General features: G+C 39.9%; 1 protein-coding gene across 3 annotated transcripts in view; it reads left to right on the top strand.

The window, feature by feature from the left end:
* nlgn3a (neuroligin 3a) overlaps positions 1-24040 on the top strand; it is a 165918-nt gene that overhangs the window by 30030 nt on the left and 111848 nt on the right. For 2 of the 3 annotated variants that reach the window (XM_088388809.1, XM_088388819.1), the window contains exon 2: positions 3737-4407. In XM_088388809.1, the coding sequence (XP_088244935.1) occupies positions 3936-4407 (472 nt within the window). In that variant the 5' untranslated portion in view covers positions 3737-3935. Of the gene's footprint in view, positions 1-3736; positions 4408-5286; positions 5347-15977; positions 16038-24040 lie in introns of all 3 variants that reach the window. The other variant, XM_088388800.1, reaches the window with a different exon arrangement.

Consider the following 24040-nt stretch of genomic DNA (forward strand, 5'->3'; position numbering starts at 1 on the left):
TTTTCTCTATTTTTTATGTTTTGAATATGTTCAAGATAAAGATATAAAAGCATGTGAAGTGATCAACTATACTAAAAAGAAGTGGTCAACTATACTTGTAAGTAAGTGATGTCTTAATGATCAAGTAAAAATTTGTGAAAAAAAACATATATGTCGCTCCTGAGTATAAGTCGCCCCCCCACCCAAACTATGAAAAAAAACGCGACTTATAGTCCGGAAATTACGGTAAGGTAAAAAGTAAATCAAGTTAAAAAGTTGTTTCACCGCTGCGTTTATCGCTGTACTATTTTTACTGCTGTTTCAGGTTTTTGCTGCCATATTGTTACAGTAGCTGTATCAAGGAACTTCATGCAGTAATAGTATTGTTTTCAAATTTTTTGTATCACAACACCACATGAATAAATACAGTCCATCCATCCATCCATCCATCCATCCATCCATCCATCCATCCATCCATCCATCCATCCATCCATCCATCCATCCATCCAGCCATCCATCCAGCCATCCATCCATTTTCTGTACCGCTTAGTCTCCACAGGGGTCGCGGGTGTGCCGGAGCCGATCCCAACAGTCATTGGGCAGTAGGCAGGGGACACCCTGAACTGGTTGCCAGCCAATTGCAGGGCACATAGAGACGAACAACCATTCGCACTCACACTCACACCTATGGTCAATTTGGTGTGCTCAATCGGCCTACCAGGCATGTTTTTGAGATGTGGGAGGAAACCTGAGTGCCCATAGAAAACCCATGGAGGCATGGGGAGAACATGCAAACTCCACACAGGGGAGGGCCAGAGGTGGAATCAAACCCAGACTCTCCGAACTGTGAGGCGGACGTGCTAACCAGTGCTAACCATACCACCCCAATAAATACAGTCCATATTGTAAATATGACCAATAATGTAAGTGAATAAAATATAAATTTATGTTGTGAATGTTATTGTTCATTTATGTAAGCCTTAAAATTGACCAATGTTTGATAAAGTGTTTGATAGGCTCTTACTTCTTTGATACTTCTTCTGCTATTGAATTGTATTAGATTAGAATGGTGTACTTAACAAAATATACACGGAAAATATAGCATCAATGTAGCCATATGCACATTGGTATGTTTCCTAACTATATAGACATAAATATAAGACTCATAGTTTAGAGTTATAGCCTGACATCTGCATGTATGTCTTATGAAGCAGCAGCAGCAGCAGCACACTTGCCTCTGATCAGTGTGCCGCTCGTGTTTCTGCACCACAAAATGGAATTGCACTGCTCTCCTCTGCTTTCTCTGGTATGGCCTTGGGCTTCCATAGTTAGCCACAGACATTGGGGAAGCTCTAGCATCCATTTTCCTTCACTTCAATCGTTAAACCCCTCCTCCGGGATCCTCCTTCCATGACTGAAGCCTTACTAGCAAAACCACTTCAATCATGTTGACCCGACCTAGCCACAGAATTGCATCACAGACACCACCATCAGTGGGGCTGATCCCTCATCCCAGCTGAGCAAAAAAAAAAAAAAAAAAAAGCCACAGCACCCCCAAGAAGCCTTCTATCTTCAGCCAGGCTGCTTGTGCCTCCACTGTGGGCGTTGCAGCTGCTTCCACGCAGACAGCAGAGCAGGTGCAACTGGTCACTCATTCATACTTCCAATACATCTTCACTTTAGCTGATGACATGCTCATCCGATGACACATCTGGCGCAGACTCTTTTTCTAATGATGTTCCCATGGACTGCAGTTGACTCCATGAGTTGCTGAAAACAGTCAACAAACACTGCTGCCATACCTTGATGCTCATGAGTAGATCAAGTGGCTATAGCTACTTCACCCCTCCCCCGCTAGTTCACACTTTGGTGGAAATAATCATATAATCTCTGGGAGAGATAGCGACTTTGACGCCTGAACAAGCACAGCTTCTGGAAAAGGAAACTATCCTTCTGCAGTGAGCAAAGTGCATGGAACGCCCCAAAACAGTCTTATGATTCTGGCTCTGAATTCCCTACAATATGTAATGAAGCTTATCCCATGAAGCTTACCGTAATGTGCACTTTTATTATTATTGTTGCTATTATTATTATTATTATTATTATTATTATTATTATTGGTAATAACTGTGGTAAATTAGGATTCAGCTAAATTCACAGGACATTGCCATAGATTCCACCCATTATCAGGATTGTGTCATGATGTAAAGGAAATAAAATAATTTTAAGACAGAAAAAACATTGTATATGTGCTTATAGATCAATAATAAAAACCTTCTGAGAGACTTCAATGTAGAACTTCAAACCATTTAAGACACACAGTTTTTTTTTTCCTTTTTAAAGTAACTTGAACAATAATTGAACAAACTTGTCTTCAACTTCTGATTCCAAAACTAGTCATACAACATTTTGTTGTGTTTACAATACGTAAGAATACAATGAGACTATTAGACATTTATCTGGTTTCACCCTCTTAAGGCTAGTCTTGTCATATTGTTATTGTGTGCCTTGTCATTTTTGTGGTCCTGCTGCAATATTTATTCATCTTAAGGGAAAATAAGGAAAAATAAAGATGATTCAGATACCTAACCCGGTAACCGGGGACAGCAGTAGAGTAGGTGGGAAAACTAGGTTACCACTTGCTAAATCCTAAGTATCAAGTGTTGGTGGATGCGCTCGTTGATTCAATAATCTCAACAAAATATGTCTTCCAGGATTTTTGCCTTCCCACCGTATTGAGTCGATCAACAGTGTCACTTTTCTGGCAAATAATCCTTTCCCAACACTTAGCCCCGAGCAACGGATGCCTCTTAATCCACAGATTGAATGTGAGAGGGGACTATTCATATATTTTCAGTCAGCAGGTGCTCTGTGTGCATGAATTGCAAATCACAATAGTCCATCATGTGCACGTCCTTTATGTAAGAGTTGATGACGATGGGCTCATCTGGAGCATCGTCAGTACGTATGGATATATGCTTGAGCCACAGTTCCTGCAGATGGGAATAATAACCCAGCGGTAAGAGCACCCCTGGGAACATCCATGTTGCTGATGCATTATAAATCATTCAAGCCATCTTTCTGAAAGCAATATCCTCTCCTAAATGTTGACTTTTCTTTGTAGAGCAAATGTTGTAGGACGATAGAGGTGGTGGGGGTGGGGGAGGGCTAAACTGCAGAAATTGAAAATTGATCAGGCAGTGTGTGGGAGGGTGATATCTCAGGCACTACAAATTTACCCTGAGACTTTTGGTTGGCATTTACAGCAATGTCATGAGAGGAAGCATCACTGCCTATAGCTACATCCTCCTCTGCCCCTATCATTTGGAGCAGGAGGGAGTTTGAATCTAAATTGTTCATATCTGGACCAAAGGGAGAAGGGTAAAATGCTGCATTGCAATAAGCACAACATACATTTTTTATCATGTGACTGTGTATGCAGATTTTTCTTTTTGTGTTAGTATTGGGAGTGAGACTAGGTGGGAAAATGGCAGTTGGTGGCTGCCACAAAATGTCATTTCCATTATCAAATACCTTATGACACAACGTCATGAAGTTAATTACAACATCTAAGTCACTTGATCATTTGGTTCAATGGTACTTGCAAGAACTCCTGTCACGTTTTTGTGAGGAATTTTATGTCAGCACACGAAAGCAGCCTAGCAGTCAATAAATATGAGGGCCTTAAAGAAGAAGGAAGGACACCGGTGAGCTGTCAGGAAACTGTCATTAATTCTCCCGTCTTCTTCTTTTGCAGCACGGGATAGAAGATCTGACAAGTGAGGAGAGAGGACTTCTCTCTAAGGAGAGGAGCTGAAAAACTGTTTCTCATTCTCTACAAGCTGCCAGGGTCCAGTATATCAACCCATGATTGGCCTTCTCGTGGCTGGAATGCACATCTAAGCTCCGGCGCAGGAACATTGTATGTTCGACGCTTGCACTCGCTCTCAAGGACCATGTGGTTTTCACCGAGGAGAAGTCGTACCCCTTTGCAGAACTGGGAAAAATCTCACAGTTGCCCTGGGATTGTCTTGTCCTTGTGGCTATTAACGTTTTGCTGGTACTTTGCGGCAGTGAGGGGTCAGAGCTACCATCCCACCGTCAACACGCAGAATGGCAAACTCCGAGGGGTGAGGGTGCCCCTGCCTAGTGAGATCCTTGGCCCGGTGGACCAATATCTTGGGGTCCCTTACGCTGCCTCACCAGTTGGGGAAAAACGCTTCACGCCCCCTGAGCCTCCTTCTTCCTGGTCAGGGATCAAGAACGCCACCCACTTTGCTCCTGTGTGCCCCCAAAATATTCACAATGCCGTTCCAGAGATCATGATGCCCATATGGTTCACCTACAACCTGGATATAGTTACCACTTACATACAAGACCAACATGAGGATTGTCTTTATCTTAACATCTATGTTCCAACAGAGGATGGTGAGTGTGTCTCGCAGTCAGGATGAAAGCAGTTCTCTCCTCCCTCTCTGTCACTTTTTTTTTTTTTGCGCGTGAGCATGACCTGTCGTCTGGCGCATGCTGTGTCTGTGTCAGTCATCTCAACCTATCATCTTTAGTCTTTTCATCAACTCTCCCCTTCCATGTCACTCTTAAATGATCCTCTTTTGATGACTAAATGACTTATAATGACAAAATTATATTCAAAGAAGGGAGACATTGGTTGTGCACTTTCCTACCCTCACTGTCTTGACTGTGTCGGAGATATTAGTGCTAAGTAGCTTCCCTCATAAGTGAATGATCTTGAAGGTTGGTGAAATGCTCTGTCTGGTACATGAGAGGCCTGTGGCGTCAGCCAAACCTATGTAAGAACCTGAATTTTCCTCTGCACATGGAGAGCTCATCTAAAAAAGATTATGGGAACCACACATTTAAATTTGGATGTTCTGAATGGCCGCTATTATGGCACCAATAGAAAACTGCCCAGGAAAATGGGTTTAACCCATAAAGCGCTCACCACTGATTCAAATGATTCAAACTGACGTCACTTCAATTTGTGATACCGCAAAATGGCGAAATCTGACCAGAAACTGTGTGGCCTATAATGGGTCTTAAATAGAAGCACATGTGAATATGGGCTTCCTGTGTCCCAGGATGCAGCAAATTCATTCCACTACTTTGGAATATTTCTGCAGCAACACCTACTTACCTTTTCAACAGGTCCTCTGTGGTTCTTGTTGATGGCTCGGGTGATGGGGTGGGGGTGGGTGATTTTGGGTTTGACAGATTTGTTGCATGTTACTTGCAATATTTTCCAGAGCCACCTGTTATTTTGTAGTTTTTTTCCCATTCATTTTACAGTCAAAAGAATATCCAAGGAATGTGCCCGGAAACCCAACAAGAAAATGTGTAGAAAAGGAGGTAGGTAAACAATCCCACATGTAATGAAATGAAATGAAAGAAAAGAAAAGAGGAGGTCGGAGCATCCTTCCAAAGTTGCCAATATCAGCGTCAACCAAGACTCCAGGCCATGTTCTAATGGTGATGAACGCAGGAGCTACATCTTCCTTGACAGTGATTGTGCTGCCTTACATGAGGCTGTGCATGCACTCGTGTACCAAGAAATAATAAATAAAAAAGAACAGTTCATAAAACAAATGTTGAAGCTTTGTCGAGCATGTCTAAGAATTACTTGGATCTTATTTTTGATAAAACTGTATTTGGATGATTTTTATCTTATTTATTTTGATCTTGACTGGAACTGTTGATTAAATGAGCAGAGTTTGTTTTCATGAAATTAGACTGTCAAATTTTAACTTTGTATGCAAAGTAACGCTTCGAGTTTAGTACAAATTCTGACAGCACTTTGGACGCAAGCCTATTTCTTCAAATAGAATGCTCTGTGAGGAAGATTGATCTACTCCAAGTCCTAACTGTTATAAAATTGCTATAGGTCTTTTGAAAGAATATATCACAAGTCTAAAAATGCACTTACTTGCTAATAGCAATAGAGCAGTTGATTCATCTAATTTCAATTAATAGTCTTGAAGAGAACACTGTGAAAAGTTGAGATACATTCATGCAGACTGCACACTGCAGTGGTTGAAATGGGTTTAGGTTTTATGACTATGTATCTTGCAATTGTTAAATGAGGGTGTACAGTTCTTATAGAGTGAGGGAGCGTCAACTCATGCCATTGCCGTGTTTACATCATTAGGTCTAATTTTATCCTGCACAACAAATTCAGTCAACTGGGAAAGGTGAAAAAGAGTTTGCGTTATGTCGCAGCAATTCAGTACCTTACGCTGTTGTTGTCATGCTTTTAGCACTAGTCATCAAACATATTGAATGTATTCAGAAACAAGTAATGACAGTGTCTTGAAAAAACCCATTTGTGACAAAATATTGATAGTTTCCATTGGCGAACATTGTCATGCTAGACTAATGAATTGCAAATTTGGTAATGTCAGGAAAAAGCCCATATCCCACTGAGGGCTGAACATTTTCAACTGTTGGCAAAGGTAGCCAAATGTGCGTTCACGTCGTGTTTGACAGGGTTCGTTCAAAGTCGCAAATGTTTTCAAAACGTTCGCCAGATGTTCGTCAATAGATTTAGTGATTTTCCCTGTCCCAAAGAATTTTGAACATGTTCAAAGGTCCGTTGTGACAAGATAAATCGAAGCAAACATCTGGTGACTGTTTGGCCTACATTAGCGACCTTGAATGAACCATGGAGAAAAACCATCATTGGTTAACTTCGAAAACACTCACAATGTTCGCCCCTAAGTGGAAAGGGGGCTTTACCATTATGCTGAAGACTGAGAGGCATTGCATATCCAGAGGCAGTATTTCTAAGAGGTTACTCAAGAAACATTTGTCAAGGTCATGTTTTTGCAAAGATGACCAGCTCATAGTAATATAATAGAAAGTTTAAATATCCATACATTTCACCCTGAATGCTCACGAGATCATGTTACTTTTGAATGATTGGACATATTTACTATTTGAATTGGGTCATGATATTTTACTGGCAATAAAGCTTCACTGTAGCCAGAGATACAAAAACAATGACATGTGTAAATTGCAATTTCACTTTAAACGCTCGTTAAAAATCGCAGTGTTTTGTAAAAACACACAGCTAATTCAAAGAGTGTGCCATAAAGGACTTAACAATTAGCCTTTAGACTGAAACAAAGCATATCTTGCTCCACATGAATGAGTTGGCTCCCTATTTCCATAGAAGCAATTGGCAGCGTGTGGCCTCACTCTGTGGACCCATACATTCTACTTTGGCAAACCAATTTTATTTGAGACAGGCCCTCTAGGCACTTCTGTTTCAGAATTAGTCCCAGATGTGGAATACACGCAGAAATATCTCTTTAATATTACCATTCCTCTTGAATTTTTTTTTCAATTATCTCCCTTAGGTTCAGTAATGGGGAAATGGTTTTAATATAAGTTTCATATATTAGTTTTGTGACACAATATTATGAGAAAAGCCGGTTGTAACATTGCCCCCCTGTTGCCATAAACATTCAGGGCATCATTTACTCTCAAACTCTCGCTTCATTTTAATGACACTTTAAAAAAGAGTCTAATCTAATTGTCTAATCTTGTCTTATGTTGAATTAGCGGTGCTAATAAAGCAGAATTTACTATCATAGGTAATGCAGGAATTGACCTATAAAGCCTACGTGCTTCCAAAACGGGAATTACAAAATGAATAGTTGTCTGAAATATTTACGATGAATACGCTGCATTGAAAATGCAACTTTGATTTTACAATGATGACATTTAAAGCAAACACTAAATTATTACTCATGGGGGAATTCTGTTTTGATGGTTGCAAAGCAAATGAAGTGTAGTAGAGTCATACGCGGTGCTAATAACATTTTAATTCCCAAATTTGCGAAATCTATAAATACGGTTCCCCCGAAGGAAATGATGATTAATCCTCAGAAATATGATAATATGCTTGTTTTTCCCAGCATCAGGCCTCTTAGCCAGCATGAAATACATTTCTTGCATAGTGATGCTCATCAAATGACAACTAAATAGCTTCATGAACTTCACGTTTGGTAGAAATGCTGCTTTAGGATACTTGTTCAGGAATATATAAAGTAATGGGCTTCCTATAAGACTTCTTGCATTCTTCCTTGTGGTCCTGTACAGGTTGTTCCACATTTTTCTGATTTATTCGAACAGATTTAAAAAAACAAAAATGTGCAAAAATAATATATGCCTTCTCTTATTATACATTATTTAGCACTGCTTGTAAATCAGACATCGACGCTGTTAGGCAAAGTTGCTGGAACTAAATCTTTGATGTTTAGTACAGCTAAGCGATGACTCAGATATCATTTACAACAGAAACAAGAGTTTTCGTCGTTTGCTTTAATAGCCCGTTGCATGCTGAGCAGGTTGCCACCGAGGTTATGTGGAGGTGCTCAAATGTGCAAGTGCAGCACTGTAGCCTTTCTACAGGCGATCTATCTATCTATCTATCTATCTATCTATCTATCTATCTATCTATCTATCTATCTATCTATCTATCTATCTATCTATCTATCTATCTATCTATCTATCTATCTATCTATCTATCTATCTATCTATCTATCTATCTGTCTATATATACCGTAATTTCCGGACTATAAGTCGCGGTTTTTTTTATAGTTTGGGTGGGGGGGCGACTTATACTCAGGAGCGACTTATATATGTTTTTTTTCACAAATTTTTACTTGATCATTAAGACATCACTTACAAGTATAGTTGACCACTTCCCATGTTATTTTTAGTATAGTTGATCACTTCACATGCTTTTATATCTTTATCTTGAACATATTCAAAACATAAAAAATAGAGAAAACATCAAATAAAGCAATTAACACTTTAAAGCACCATATCCAAGTCCACTGTCTGCTGTATGTACACTTGCTCCATTTTTGCTCCTATTATATTTATTATTATTATTATTTATTATTATTTGTTTATTTATCATTTATTCAACACTCTTATTTATTCATTGTTTGTGCCTTCTTGTTTTTTTTTTTGTGTTGCTTTTATGCATATGTGTACTATCTCACCGAGGGATAGTGGAAACGTAATTTCAATCTCTTTGTGTGTCTTAGTATATAAAAAAAAAAAATCGACGATAAAGCAGACTTTGACTTTCATAAAACAACCAAAAAAAATTATATTTTCAGACGAAACTGGATGAGGGCGCTCTAAATTTCACCGTTGGCCGTGACTCATCAACTGGGTGGGCTTAAGAAAAATGGCACCAAAAAGAAGCTCATATTTTGCAGGTTACAAACTTCAAGTTGTAAAATATGCAGCTGAAAACAGTAATTGAGCAGCAGAAAGTTTGGAGAACCGTGATGTACCAATGGATTACTATTTCAAGTGACGTCAGTAGCGCGGCGCGGCGGTTGGTTACATACAAACGTGCCCACATAAGGACTACCGGCATCATTAGCGGTGATCATTTCTAAGTGACACGGAGGACAAAGAGTTTGAAGGAATTAAGGATTTGGAGTGACAGAGAAGGTTTGAAAAACTATTATGGCTTTTACGCACGCCCGGTCCTACTCTACTGAGTCGGGGGCCGGCGCTGGGCCGAGTGGCTGTCCGCGAACGGTGCGCGGGGCTCGGACATGGCCATTACGCACGCCCGGTCTGTCTGGAAGTCCACGCCGCCACACGCTTGGAAGTTTGTTTTGTTTAATAAAGAGCCGTTTACCAAACCCGCGTCTATCCTTGTACTTTGTTAACGCTACAATATAGTTATACAGTAGATGTGTGGAATAAAGACGAGGCTGACGTCAGGGCGCACGCGCGGCGATGTTGACAAAGGACGAGGAATTTGATCGATGGATTTAATGGAATTAAAGTGCACGGATGGTTTGATAATATTATCGGCTTGTATTATAGTTATTTGAAATATAGTTTATCTATCGTTATATGAGCCTGTGGAATATTTTGAAGTGCAAGCGCCCTCAGCCGTGCGCACCTATTGTTGACAAAGAACGATCGATGGATTTAATGAATTGGAGTGACACCGATGGTTTTATAAACATGTTATTCATGTAATAGTTGTCCTTAATCACTCTATATGTTACGTCAGGCCCGTTCTCAGCTCTTTGTTTGTGTTTGTCCCGTTAGCATACCTATCGTTTAGCCTGTTGTTGCTATTTAATGAATTGGAGTGACACCGATGGTTTTATAAACATGTTATTCATGTAATAGTTGTCCTTAATAACTCTATATGTTACGTCAGGCCCGTTCTCAGCTCTTTGTTTGAGTTTGTCACGTTAGCATACCTATCGATTAGCCTGTTGTTGCTTTTTAATGAATTGGAGTGACACCGATGGTTTTATAAACATGTTATTCATGTAATAGTTGTCCTTAATCACTCTATATGTTACGTCAGGCCCGTTCTCAGCTCTTTGTTTGAGTTTGTCACGTTAGCATACCTATCGTTTAGCCTGTTGTTGCTATTTAATGAATTGGAGTGACACTGATGGTTTTATAAACATGTTATTCATGTAATAGTTGCCCTTAATCACTCTATATGTTACGTCAGGCCCGTTCTCAGCTCTTTGTTTGTGTTTGTCACGTTAGCATACCTATCGTTTAGCCTGTTGTTGCTATCGTTTAGCCTGTTGTTGCTCGTTCATGACTGTTTTTGGTGTGGGATTTTGTCGAATAAATTGCCCCCAAAATGCGACTTATACTCCGGAGCGACTTATATATGTTTTTTTTCACTTTTTGGGGCATTTTATGGCTGGTACGACTTATACTCCGGAGCGACTTATAGTCCGGAAAATACGGGATGTATATATATAGATATAGATATAGATAGATAGATAGTCTGATATATATATATATATATATATATATATCAGAAAAAGAAATATTCTATATAATATTACAAAAATAGGTCACCTTGCCATGACCCAGTGGCACATCTTTTCATTTGATTGAGTTCGAGTGTTTGGAGACATGAAGCTTCAATTATGTGTAATAAAAACGTGCATGGTAATAGGAATAAAGGAAAGGATATAACGCAAGAGAGCTTTTGAAGAAGACTATCACTCAGTATTCATAAAACATGAAGGCAAAAACAAAGGATGAGCATATGAGTCATTGATTAGCAAACTAAGGCCAGTTGGGATTTTTGGTTCTGACACTTAAAACCTTTCTTGATGAATTCATTAATGCACTGATCCAAACACTAATGCAGACTGAATGCTGAGGAAATTAAAGAACAGTGTGTCAGGCTGTGTGAGGAGGAGGAGAGACACTAAACTCGGAGCTTATCTCTTCCAACCAACTTCAATTATTCACATATTGCTGGTGAGTTGAAGCATGCATCTGGTCACCGGTTTTCTCAAAATTAAAATAGTGAATTAAAATTGGGATCTTGCCGTCTTGAGACAACAAAATTTAAATTGCTTTTCGCTTTAAGTTGATGCAGTTTTACAGTGTAAGTTGTGCTGCTGCAGTTTTTGAGGGCAGGTTTTACCTTTAAAAGAATAAACATTATCGAAGGTCTCACCCTATTGATCTGCTTCTCTTGAGGCAGAGCTGCACTGCTAAATTTTGTATACAGTACTTTTTGTCATTTGTTCTCTTTGTAAAATATATTTTCACCTCAGGTCCCTCTCACTGCGAGTGTAAAAAACGTTCTTAGTGTTCTTCACAACAGCATTTAAGAGACACTCATCCTTCCTGAAATTAAGCACTCACTATGAGAAAAGCGCAGCCATATCAATGCTACATTTGCTTCTATTTTGGGCCCTCTGAGTATGTTTTCTATAAAGGCTGTGGACTACTGCAACTGATACTGGTGGCAGGGCTGAACGATTCCATCCAAAGGTTTGCAAATCAGCCAATTAACTCGAAACTTTGGACACTTTTCAGTTAGGCTTGGTGTTGGGATGCAGAGCATGAACGCTGTGAAATATATCCAATCCTGCTTAGACCACAGTATGTCTTCTCATCGCAGCCAGTAACACTCAGTACACAATAATCTGCCGGTTGGCCCACTTCAACATGCCAAAGAAAAAGAGGGAAACGCCGAGGAAGTCTGTGCAGCAAGAAAAATGGGTGAACATTTCCCAACATGACAGTAAACATTGGCCTTTGTGCTTTGACAACAGTCAATGCCTCCCTTTGAATACGACAGCAACGAGCTCTATTATTGAGCCGGGACACTCACTGACCCAAGTTAGTCCAGTCACATTGATTTGTGATGCAAGACTTGACCAAAGCAGGAAGTTCGCACTTAGAGCCCCACTGCCGTTTTACTGTTCACTTTTCACAGTAATTGCTCTATTCTTTGAGTTTAGACCAATTTAAGTGAATAGAGAACGCGTATACACACACAATCGGTTGCCTCTGGTATGTCTATTAGCTTAGTCAAGCAGCCTGCGGAGAATTTGCCTTTATTTTTTCTATTCTCCTTTTATTTTCATTAATTCCCCAATTTGTGAGTATGAGTTATCTGTACACGGAGAAAAACATCTATCATTGCTGGTAACTGATATCAAAAGGAGTGCTATTGTGTAGTGTGGATAGGTATGTATGTCTATATGTATATATCCATATATATGTGTATGTGTGTATATATGTATATATACACACATACACCACACAATAGCACTCCTTTTAGTGTCAGTTATCAATGATGATTGATGTTTTGTTTGTGTACAGATAACTAATTCAAATAACCACTAAGAAGTGTTATGACATCAACAGTCTTGTAAGATTTGATTGATAATACTGATGTTTACATGATTATATACCTTTACCTCGTTTTATATTCAGAATCCCGTGGTGCTAACATGCCTTCTTCCACATTAGACAGGCAGCAAGATTTTTTAACCAGATTTTTGTTGGTTTTTACTTCATTATTTTGAGAGCAGCTGAAGCACAGTGTGAATTTTTGGCTGTCCTTTACGGCAGGATTACAGCCTCCTTAACCTTTCAGCTGCGTTCTCCATCATTCACTCTTACGTGTCCCTACCAAGCTGTTCCTTAACCTCTCCTCTGAGAGCCAGCTTGAGGGGGACGTAGAAAAGGGAGAGAGCGCGAGATCACAGACAGAAGGAGATACAGATCCGGCCTCTCTAAAAGAGGAAAATGGCTACCTGAGGATTAGAGACCGACTATAACTGCTTCAAATTGTCAAGCCTGCAACATTTCACCTTTTTACAAAATCCCATTCCACATTCTGACCTTTCTAATATTTAACTCCGAGGCTCATCTGTTGTCACGGAACCTTTCTCCTTTGCAAAGGCATGGCAGTTAACATTCAGCCCTTCTTCTATGTATTGAGGAAATGGTTGATTCGTTTAATAAATCTCATGAGTCTTCCCGTATGAGTAAATTAGTGCATGCTCTGGTTTCTTCATGATCACCTCCAAGGCAAACTCACTTTTTGACTGTGGTTGCACCCTGCTAAAATGTAGCATTTTGCCACACTTGATGTAACCAACAAGTCAGGTTTGGCTTATTTGAATCTTGATCAGATGATTGTGACAGGATTCCATTTCTCCTGTCAATGAGCATTAACGATACTAGCTATCGTTACCCATGGAACCTTAGAGACTGCCCATGCGAACAAAATCCTTCATTCATTTTTGGAGTATCACAAACGATCTCACCTCCTGTGAGTTTCAACCTAGAAGCTCAAATATAGTCTTGTCCCCAAAGTCGCTCCTTATTTGGGCTTCATGTTAAACTGTAGGCCCACGTTTGACACATACAGGCTCACCCACACCATGATTTATTGTGACAGAGCTCCCTTGTTGACACCTGCCATCCAATCCCTGCCTGTCTAGAACACTAATACTCAATAACCCTGTATCATCAACACCAGAGGAAGCTAAAATAATAGCAATAGGCCATCAAAAACACTGAAATATTTTTTTTCGACTGTTAGTTGTTATTTTTCTAAAACATTTGCCCATCTAAAAAGTTTAAAAAATGATGATTGAAAAGGAGACAGACAGTTACAGTGTAGCACCAGTCAAACACAAAAGCTTTATTGTCTCAAAAAGTAATGTTAAAATTGCTAGTGTAGTTTTTGGAGCTGGAAATTCAGATCCCTGGATTTTGTTTTTATTTTACTTTTGTTTTTATTTTTATGAAGTGATCTTTGTTGTTTTTATCTTCAATGTTTGCACATCCACACAGACTCTTGAGTGCTTTTAAACATCTCAATGTACAACCAACAGTCCTTGGCCCCTTACTTACAGCCATATTGGCGTTTTTACAATTGTAATCGCCTGAGAGCATTCGCATTTACCCGAAAACCCGCACACAACTTGTACAGCATTTCATTTTCAATCTCACATATAAACTCATGCAGCATGTCCAGTTCACCGAGATACACAAGTTGGCACATGGAGCAATACAAAGGTCTCCACCCTCTTGCACTTTGCACTAACTGAAATGTTCATGACTGCAATTTACATTATGAAATAACTAGCTATGGTCACATAGGTAGAAAATGTTGGTTGTTTAAATGGTGTTTGTTACCAATGAGGATTGTCTTTAATTTTCATTGTTAATCAGTTAGTTAACAAAATACATTATATATGTATAATATATAATGGGCAGAACATAGAAAACACGGAATGCTTAAAAGCGTCAGAGCATAAGTGAGTGTGGTCATTATCTGAAGAACCTCAGAAAATGATTTGTTCATTTATTAGCTTTAATCTGCAAACAAAAAACACGGTTGAGTTATAAACTCTAAAGTGTGTAAACGTTTTTATGGTACACCATAAAACAGCGAGTCATATACGTTGGCTTCATTGGTTGACACACTGAAGGCCACTCTGTTTGCAAACAAAAGAATATGCATACCAATATAAGTGTACACCAAGAACATTTCTGTGCAGGAAAGCAAAAAAATAGACCTGAGCACTGCAAGTTTATATGATGTTCAGGTGCCCTGGAGGGCTTGCACTTGCATGCGGCACAAGGACAACATCACATTACCTACCGTGTGGGGCGCGGAGACAACTTGCTCACATTAGCACGTATACGTGATACCCACAATCTCTTGTTTTATTCAAATGTAGCCACCTCTTGGGAAGCGGAAAGCCTTGCTCTTGCTTAAGCCTTGTAGTTTAAAGCCTGATCTCTTGAGCATGTTCATGTCAATTAGCATGTCGTTAGCCAGTTAGCCCATTGTCTGCCGCCTTTGTTTTTTCAGCCTCCCAACAATCTCGTTAACATCATATGCTGAGTTAAGAATAGCTATGAGGTGCGTTTCTGGAGAGAACATGAATTCTCCAATGTATCATTTAAAGGCACTCAATATTAAAAAAAAAATGGAATTTTTAAGAGCTCACTTATAATTCAATGCAATGTTAGTTTTAGAATTTCTTCAAATTGTGGAGCTTATTGGTGCTTTTAAAGTTCATTCCTTATATTGCTGAAAATGTATAAAAAATATTGTGCTCGATTTGTTACAAAAGGTACTTTCTTTCTTGTACTATGTATTAGCTGAATTGATTTTGTGAATTTTGTAATAGTGTCAAAAAACACCATGTTAAGAAGGAGTAACAGTACCACTGAAAAGAAAGTGGGTAATGCGTTACAAGTTATTTTCATTACATGCTTTTTATGTGACAGAACTGTTTAATTTAGGGGGTCTAATGTGCCACAATTCTGAATGATGTCATAACACATAGATTTATGCTGATAATATTGCTACTTCATTCTTTTTTTTTGTTTTTCAGACACATAAATATAATTATGTTCTGATTAAGTAATATTGCAATCTCTTCAATTTTTTTCTCATTTTACAAATGTTTTCTTGTACTTTTGACATCATTCTCATATTGTTCTTTTTTGTATGGCACTAATACTCCTTTGTACTCGATGTTAATGAGAACACATATACTTCAGTTTGTGTCTTGTGATTTCAACTGCTGCTGTCGAAACTTCAATGAAATAATTCACAATGTTCTTAGCATTGTTGCTTGCTTTGAAACATGCCTGTTCCTCTCTATGTCTCTTCCTCCTTCACCAAACAGGTGCCCATGCAAAAAAACAGAGTGAGGATTTATCAGACAACGACGGTGATGAAGATGAAGGTATTTTCATGGTGAACCAAGAAAATGCATGGTTATTCAGATTTATTTCTTTGTCTTCATTTAGTGTTTTTTTTTCTCATAATGAACCACTGTCACGTTACAATATTAAGTTATTTCTTCATTTATTTTCATTTCCAAGTGAATGAATGTGATCGGCATCTGAATTCAGCCACCGTTATTACGCCAAAGTCGAATGAGATCAGGTGGCAACCTAGATAGTCGCACTTAACTCATATGAATGTCTCATGTTGACAAGGTGTTGTTACAAGGCTACAGGTGCCGGTAAGCGACCCCTCTGGAGGTGTGGTCAGCCACCGTGTTTGTGACGACGAAAATTGCCAAGAGGAAGCGAGGCGGCGGTGTCATATCAGCCTATTCAGCAGGTCTTCCAGCAGATTTAGATGAGGAGAGGCGGTTCACGAGGACCGCTGGAGAGGATTAGAGGAGAGTGGTGTTAAAAATGGAATGTTACTGCTCAGCAATCGCATTGTTCACTTTCCATATTTATCTTGTGATATTCCAGGCTCAGGCTGGATCTCTTGGTGAGATTAGAATGAGAGATGATTCTTGTGCTGCAACAGAAATGTCTTAAGTCCTGGAATGTGAATCAAACCCTTGATATCATCCGGCTTTTGCCATGGTGAGCCATTCCAGGGCATTTGAAGCAATCATGGTGTTGAGTATCGAGATAAAGTGCTGACAGAAATTGGATTTTTATACAGTGTGTTGGCGCATTTGGCGAAGAAGAGGCTAGTGAGAAGTGACCTCATCAAGGTGGAAGACACCTCAGTATGTGATTTGACATCTCTTGATGCCACACTTTCCTTCGAATTGCTGACACTGGTTGATTCTGAAAAGAGACAACGATGCTTCCAGATGTCAATCAATAGCTTTTCTCATCCTGACGGCAAGGTTCTTCAAACCTGCAGTGTTGTGTCACTTCAAGGTATAGCCTCAAGCGTGTGCAAATGCTAGGCCGGAGTCCCATGGAAAATGCTGACGAGCGTCGATCCGTTTCTCTGGCACGTCTTAACGCTCGTGTTTGCATTGACTTGGTCTCTAAGCCATGCAAGACTACCCAGAATGAAACTGTGACATGTCCATTCTTTACCGAGCGCGACTAATGCTATTTACAGAACAGCACAGTACAATACACAATACCAGCCCAGGGGAATCTCTTCGGTAGCACTTTAGCTAATGCCTGTTATGGCCATCAATCCCTTAACATAATCGAGAAGATTTTATTTGTTCTGGTAAACATGTCTTTTTGCAGTGTCAGCCTGAGACAGGAAGACGGAAGGAAGAAATGTTCAGGGAGTCCCTTGTTTCTGTTATTCACCCCCTCTTGAAAATGAGCACCACTCACTGACGGATGGATTTGAACACGCCACGGCACAATCCAAAAATTCCTCACAAGCTTCCTTGTCTTTTGCTCAAGCATGGTGAACACATTGCGTATGTCACTGATGAAAATGGAATGGGTTTATTTTATGTTAAAGGGCAGGTAGAATAAGAATGCACAAAGAACTCCCACTCGGTCACTTCTTGCCGATTCACCTCTCATCCACATCATTCATTGTGCAGAGCTGCCGTTTTGTCTGGCTGCTCAGCACTTCCATCGCTCAGCCCGTGCATTTCTATGCCGCCTTAGTTGGCTGTCTGTCTATGTGGGGATAATTCCCTCACTCCCCCTAGCTTTGTGGTATCTCCCCCATGTTACGAGCATTCGGGTACGTACTTCGGATTCAGTTGTTTACAACAAAAATAGAATAGCTGTGTATGTGTCTGTAATGTTCACTGACCTAATAATAAATATAAATAAATAAATAAATAAATAAATGTTTCTTACCTGTTATCTGGATTCAAACCAAAAAGTGTTGGCTTCTTCTCAGATCAGTGTAAGCAGCCTGGCTAATTTACATTAGCAAGCCATAATTGTTGAGTCACATACCAGAGAGGCATACTTTTGTTATTGGAGGTGTCGTCGTATTGTACTGACCAGCCTGAACAGAAATGCGTGTACCACTATTGCTGCTACTGCTACCTTGCAATATATTCATTATATATTGCTTGTGTCGCATCACAAAAAAGTGAAACCACACCTAAAACCTCTCATCCAACAACCTTATATTTTCTCACAAATGTTTATCAAACTGTGTTTTAGACCGTTCAATTTAGAAGATTTAACTGTATGTGATAATAATAAATACACATTCATAATATATGTACATTCCTTTTTAAAAGCAAGCGCTACTTGTGCACTGATTAATGCAAAGGGCTACCAGTTTCATTAAACACATCTGAAAAAACAAAAATACTTACTTAAATTATATATTTATATATAGTCCTGTGCGATTGTGTGATTGTGATTATTGATGGTGACAAATTTCACTTCGATTTCTCAATCAAGCATGTGTCAGGATGCAATACACATACATGTGATACAGTCAATGGCGCTGAATGCAAACCACCATTGTTCTTGATAAAGAAGAAGAATTGCCTGACAACAGCCAATCAGAGACGACCTGTAACTGATTCGGTTCAGTTTTGAGTTGCCGAAGTTGTAAATTGCCAACCGCCACTAAATGCCAGAACAAGCACATCAGGTTTCACACATGGAAAAGGCCAAAAGCACATACCGTAATTTCCGGACTATAAGTCGCGTTTTTTTTTTTTCATCGGATGGTTTGATAATATTATTGGCTTGTATTATAGTTATTTGAAATATAGTTTATCTATCGTTATATGAGCCTGTGGAATATTTTGAAGTGCAAGCGCCCTCAGCCGTGCGCACCCATTGTTGACAAAGAACGATCGATGGATTTAATGAATTGGAGTGACACCGATGGTTTTATAAACATGTTATTCATGTAATAGTTGTCCTTAATCACTCTATATGTTACGTCAGGCCCGTTCTCAGCTCTTTGTTTGTGTTTGTCACGTTAGCATACCTATCGTTTAGCCTGTTGTTGCTATTTAATGAATTGGAGTGACACTGATGTTGTTGCTATCGTTTAGCCTGTTGTTGCTCGTTCATGACTGTTTTTGGTGTGGGATTTTGTCGAATAAATTGCCCCCAAAATGCGATTTATCCTCCGGAGCAACTTATATATGGTTTTTTTTCACTTTTTGGGGCATTTTATGGCTGGTGCGACTTATACTCCGGAGCGACTTATAGTCCGGAAAATACGGTAGTCTATTTGACAGAAGTAAATGTAGAGGAAGGTAAACAGCAAAGTCACCTGTTTAGATACTGCACATCTTTCTGTCTGTCTGTCAGTCCCTGAGGCTTCCCCCTCTGAGCATCCCTGTATGTTTTTCTTCTTCATGTCTTTCGGAGTGACAGTCAACCCAGTGGCACCGCCAAAGTCTATTCAAATTCCTCCTAGGACTCCCTGTGGCAACATGAGTGTGTAGGCCAAGTCGTCGTGATTTACGCTGTCCCACAATAGATCCAATTTTCCAGAGGCCATTATTACACTGCAAATAGGAAAGTGCAAGTTTCCAGTCACCTAGCTGCTATTGTAAGATAAAAGTGGCCATGGAAATAAAGGAAGCAAGGTTAAACACAGCTTCTGTGTATCAAGTTGCTCCCGCTAATGAAAAGTAAATGCGTCTGTGAGTCCATCTGCCTGCTGTTTGGCTACAGCTCCAGTCAGGAGGGAGGCCGCCACTGAGAGTGTGCGTCTCACACCATCAAATAAGTAAAGCATGCACGCACTAGAAGGCATAAACAATACTTGCTTGCAAGCTCTGACAAAGGATAGACACACAAACACAGAGGCTCCCTGTGGTTACAGTACTGGGGAGCAGAGCCGAGCTCCACCTGCCCCGGTATTATAATTAATTCCATTGCACAAGAATAACTGGATGCCCATGTAGCGCCCCCACCCTTCCCCGACTTTTCTCAGGCTGCCTGGATGAAGAATGCTGAACCAAATTGGGGAGTAATTGTACACCATTCCCGCCATTCCTATCTTTCTGTTGTTACTAGAATGAAGGCTCCTATCCCAGGTCCAGACTTGTTTACATGAAGATAGTTTTATTTCACTACTACAACTTGTATTGTACGGTTTTGTTAATGCCAGACAAACCAGGTCAGTAGCATTATGTAGTCATCGTCGACGTAGCGTAGTAGTTATAATTTAAAAAATATAATGTAACAGGTGCTTTGACAACATAGCTTGCCTTGCTGCCCCTCCTCAAACTGTCTCGCACTCACTGTATTTTTTTTTCCTTTTCAGAATGACAAAGAAAGAATAGACCAAGCATGTTTCATGTTGCATATTATTTTTCAAGGCCCAGAAATGACGTCCTTTGCAGCCGCACATATTGCACATACCAGAAACTGTTTCAGTCTTCACCACTACTTCGATAATTCATTTGTAGTTTATTAGTGCTGTATTCAGTCTACATTACATACAAAAAATATATATTTTTGTAGAATGGCTCAAGGACTAAAACAGGTCCAATAATATACTGGTAGATTTGACGAATTGACTCACCTCAGGCTCTAGCAGCCCACACTTATTTTTTTTCCGTCTTGCCCTTTTCCCACAAGTGTCAAGAAATAATTGGTGAAGAAAAGCACGTCGACATAAAATCTAAAACCTGCAAGACCGGTCCATCCTACACATGTCCATCACATTAATTTCATCTGCATTTTTGTCAAAGTCATGTGAAACCAGTACATCAAAATATTTTGTTCTTTTTAGACCGCAGGCCCACCGTTAAAAAACTTTAACAATTTTTCTTTAAAGAAAATCTGTTTAATTTGTAACCTTATTCAAATCTGTCACATTATAGCCCCCGAAAACCCTTTTAAAAAAAAAAAAGGTACTTTTATCAGCAATTCCAACATCCTACCTGCTTGTTGCTTTTGATTTAATCTGTTTTTCTAAGATGACACCTTTCAGGTTTGCTTTGGTGACAGAAACTCATTCTCATTTGATTCTGGCGGCAAACATCTGTCTGTGTGTGTTAGGGATTATAGAAATAGCTACGGGGAACTTGGGGTCCCCTCACATTATTTTTCTCAGCCGTCATCTCTCCTTGGCTCGACTCTCTTTTCTATGCAACACATCACACCAAGCTCACATTTTGACCACAAGCCACCAGCCAAGCAGGAAGTCACCTTCACCCAAAGGTCATTGTTGCCATTACTGGCGCAGTAGGGATGCAAAGATTCATAGAGGAGGCATTCACTTTCACACTTCTTTCATGTGTTAGCATCCCTGCCAAGAGTTTTTTTTTTATAATCTACAGGACACACCTGAGTTAATCAAGGAAATGTCAAAAGAACGCAGTGATTGTACCAAAATGAAAGTGAAAGGTAATGATGGATGCCATCCTCTCGAAGTCAACTGGCTCGTGACAAAATTGTTTTTTTCACGCTCATGCTTGCACTTGTTTGTGTGTGAAAAGAAGAAAATTTGTTACAGCGTGTTCCTTCACTTTAGTGCTTTTCCCTCTAAGGCCAAGTCTCACACACACACACACACACACACACACACACACACACACACACACACACACACACACACACACACACACGCACACACACAAACGCAGAGTAACTCATTTGATGTGGATGAAAGGGAATGGAAGCAGATATTCTGTGACATTCCAAATATTGTCAGTGACTTGTAGAAGCTGTATAATTTGGTGTAATGACACAAAATGTTTTGCAAGCAGCGTCACGGCAAAGAGAAAAAAAAACATGCTGCCATATTTAAATGTGAAAACAGTCTGTAATGGACTTGTCATGACTGAAGTGTGAACCTTGTCCTGACAAGAACATTATAGTAGGATACGTGTCATGTCGCACCATATCAGGACACTGTCACCCAATGGCTCCCTTCACCGTTGCCCCCACTCGGCCTCCACGCCACCACAGACGCTGGCCACTGACAGCCGTCGTGTTTCACAAAGTGCTGAATGCCAGCCACACGGTCGCCTCTGTTCTGTGCCACTCCGCTGGGTCAAGGGTTAAAGTTGCCCTCATAACATACCAGTGCAAACATGCCCACAAAGTTCAAGATATCACAGTGTGAGCTTGGGGTCCTGATCGAGGAGGTGCGAACGGGACTTTTATCTGACTGGCCCTGGTCGAGCAGGCATTAAATTATTAGGTCGACGGGGGTTTGAGGGCGGAGGTGTAATTTCAGAAGACTTGCCCTCGTGAGGTTAAGCGGTTTGGATGATGGACAGATGGATGGATGTCTTGTATATGTCGGGGCATTTCCCCATGTTTGGAAAAAAAGGAAAAAATATATGTGAACTTCACATTAGAAGCCATTCTAGGGTTTGAAAATGGCTTCAGTGTGGATATAATATAATGCTTCACTTACAACTCTCATTACATCTCAGTGCACAGAGGACTAGTTATGAATGCTATTTATTGTTGATGTTGACATTAACTGCTATCTGAAATAAGCGGCCCGAGAGTCTGAAAATGTTTTGCATGTGAGAAGAAGTGTCATTGCAATGGGTTTTTATTTGTCTCCTCAGTTACTGCACACCATCATGTTTTGCACAATAATTCATTTTCTTTCCTTCTATGTTTATTTTTTCATGTAGTTTTTTTTATAATTATGCATGTTGTTGTATTCACACAGTTCTGATATGTGCATTAATGAACTCTCCTTTTCTTTTCTAGCACCGAGCACACTTGCTAATGTTTGATGTTATATATTATGTTGTCACGAGTTTTATTAAGGAATGGTCGATTACATGTTGATTTGTTTGCCTTGACACAGATGAAAGAGGCAGGAGGGGCAGTTTTCTGACGTTAACTCCTGCTCTCAATCATCAAACTCCATCTCATTCTTTAATAATATTCCCTTACATCAAAATGTTTTAAACAGTCCATGACAGTAGTTGACACAATTGGGTAAGCATCAAGCTGTTTATACATCAGTGTGACTCCGCCCACATTAGATCAGTAAACAGTACTGAACAAATTGAGCTGAAGCGTCTTATGTCACACTCCTGAAACAGATTGAACTGTTGTCATGGCGACATGATGAGACTCAACAAAAGATGTGACCGATGACATTGACGTGACTAATTTCTGTTGTGTTTTTATTTGATTTTTTTCTGCCCCTTGCTCCTGCCTCATCCCCTATGTATCTGTGGTACATTTGTTTGCTTGTTTTTCCTTCCCATTTCCCTTTGACTCTACCTCCCATGTTCTCACTCACTGTTCAGCACACATGTGCACGGAGAGGTGTCAGTTGTAAATCACATTTCACTGTCGCCCTCCCAGATACCAGACCAATAAAGAAAACCCAAAGTCAAAGCTAGCGTTGCACATGCGGTCAAATGCGGATAAACAAAGGGACAATGCGATTGCGATTATGTTAAGGCTGGAGTAGAAAATGCATCTTGTGTGCATATTGACGAGCAGCGTTTGCAGATATAGATAGGGTCGTCCAGGATACCGTTTTGAAAAAGTCAAGTTCAATCTCAACCTCTTGTTTTGTCTTGTTTGTTCTTTGCTTCTCAATTTTCTTTCTTTTTCGTAACTGTATCTTTTTTTTTTTTAGTCGGTCTCTCACGTTCTTCGTCACTTTTTGCCCTTTGCGCCTCTTCTCATTCGCACCACTCTCAGACTGTAGGGGGAAAGGAGGGAGGTGGAAAGAGATGGAAGGAATGCAAGAGGGAGATAGGGGCGAGCTTGTGATTGAAAGTGATACAAAGTGAGGGAGGGGGGCTGAAGGAGTGAAAATGAGAGTTTCTTGAGCTGTTGCTAGCCTCTCACTAATTGAGAAGACTGCTTCAGACAGTGCCCCCCCACCCTCCCTTTCTGCCAGTGAATGTGTTTTATCTGGCTTAGCTGTCATTCTAGCTGGCCATCCATTTCTGGTCTGGGAATAAAATAAATAGCCTTCAATGTCCTGCACCTCTGTGCAAACAAGTTAGCGAGTGCACACAGGCCCATGCTTAAAAAAAGAAAGAAAGGATGTTGTGTAATTTATGTGTTTTTTTACCGTCAAACCAAA

This window comes from Syngnathus floridae, chromosome 1 (genome assembly GCF_059516105.1).
Source record: "Syngnathus floridae isolate MCC-2025c chromosome 1, RoL_Sflo_1.0, whole genome shotgun sequence".
Lineage (NCBI taxonomy): Eukaryota > Metazoa > Chordata > Actinopteri > Syngnathiformes > Syngnathidae > Syngnathus > Syngnathus floridae.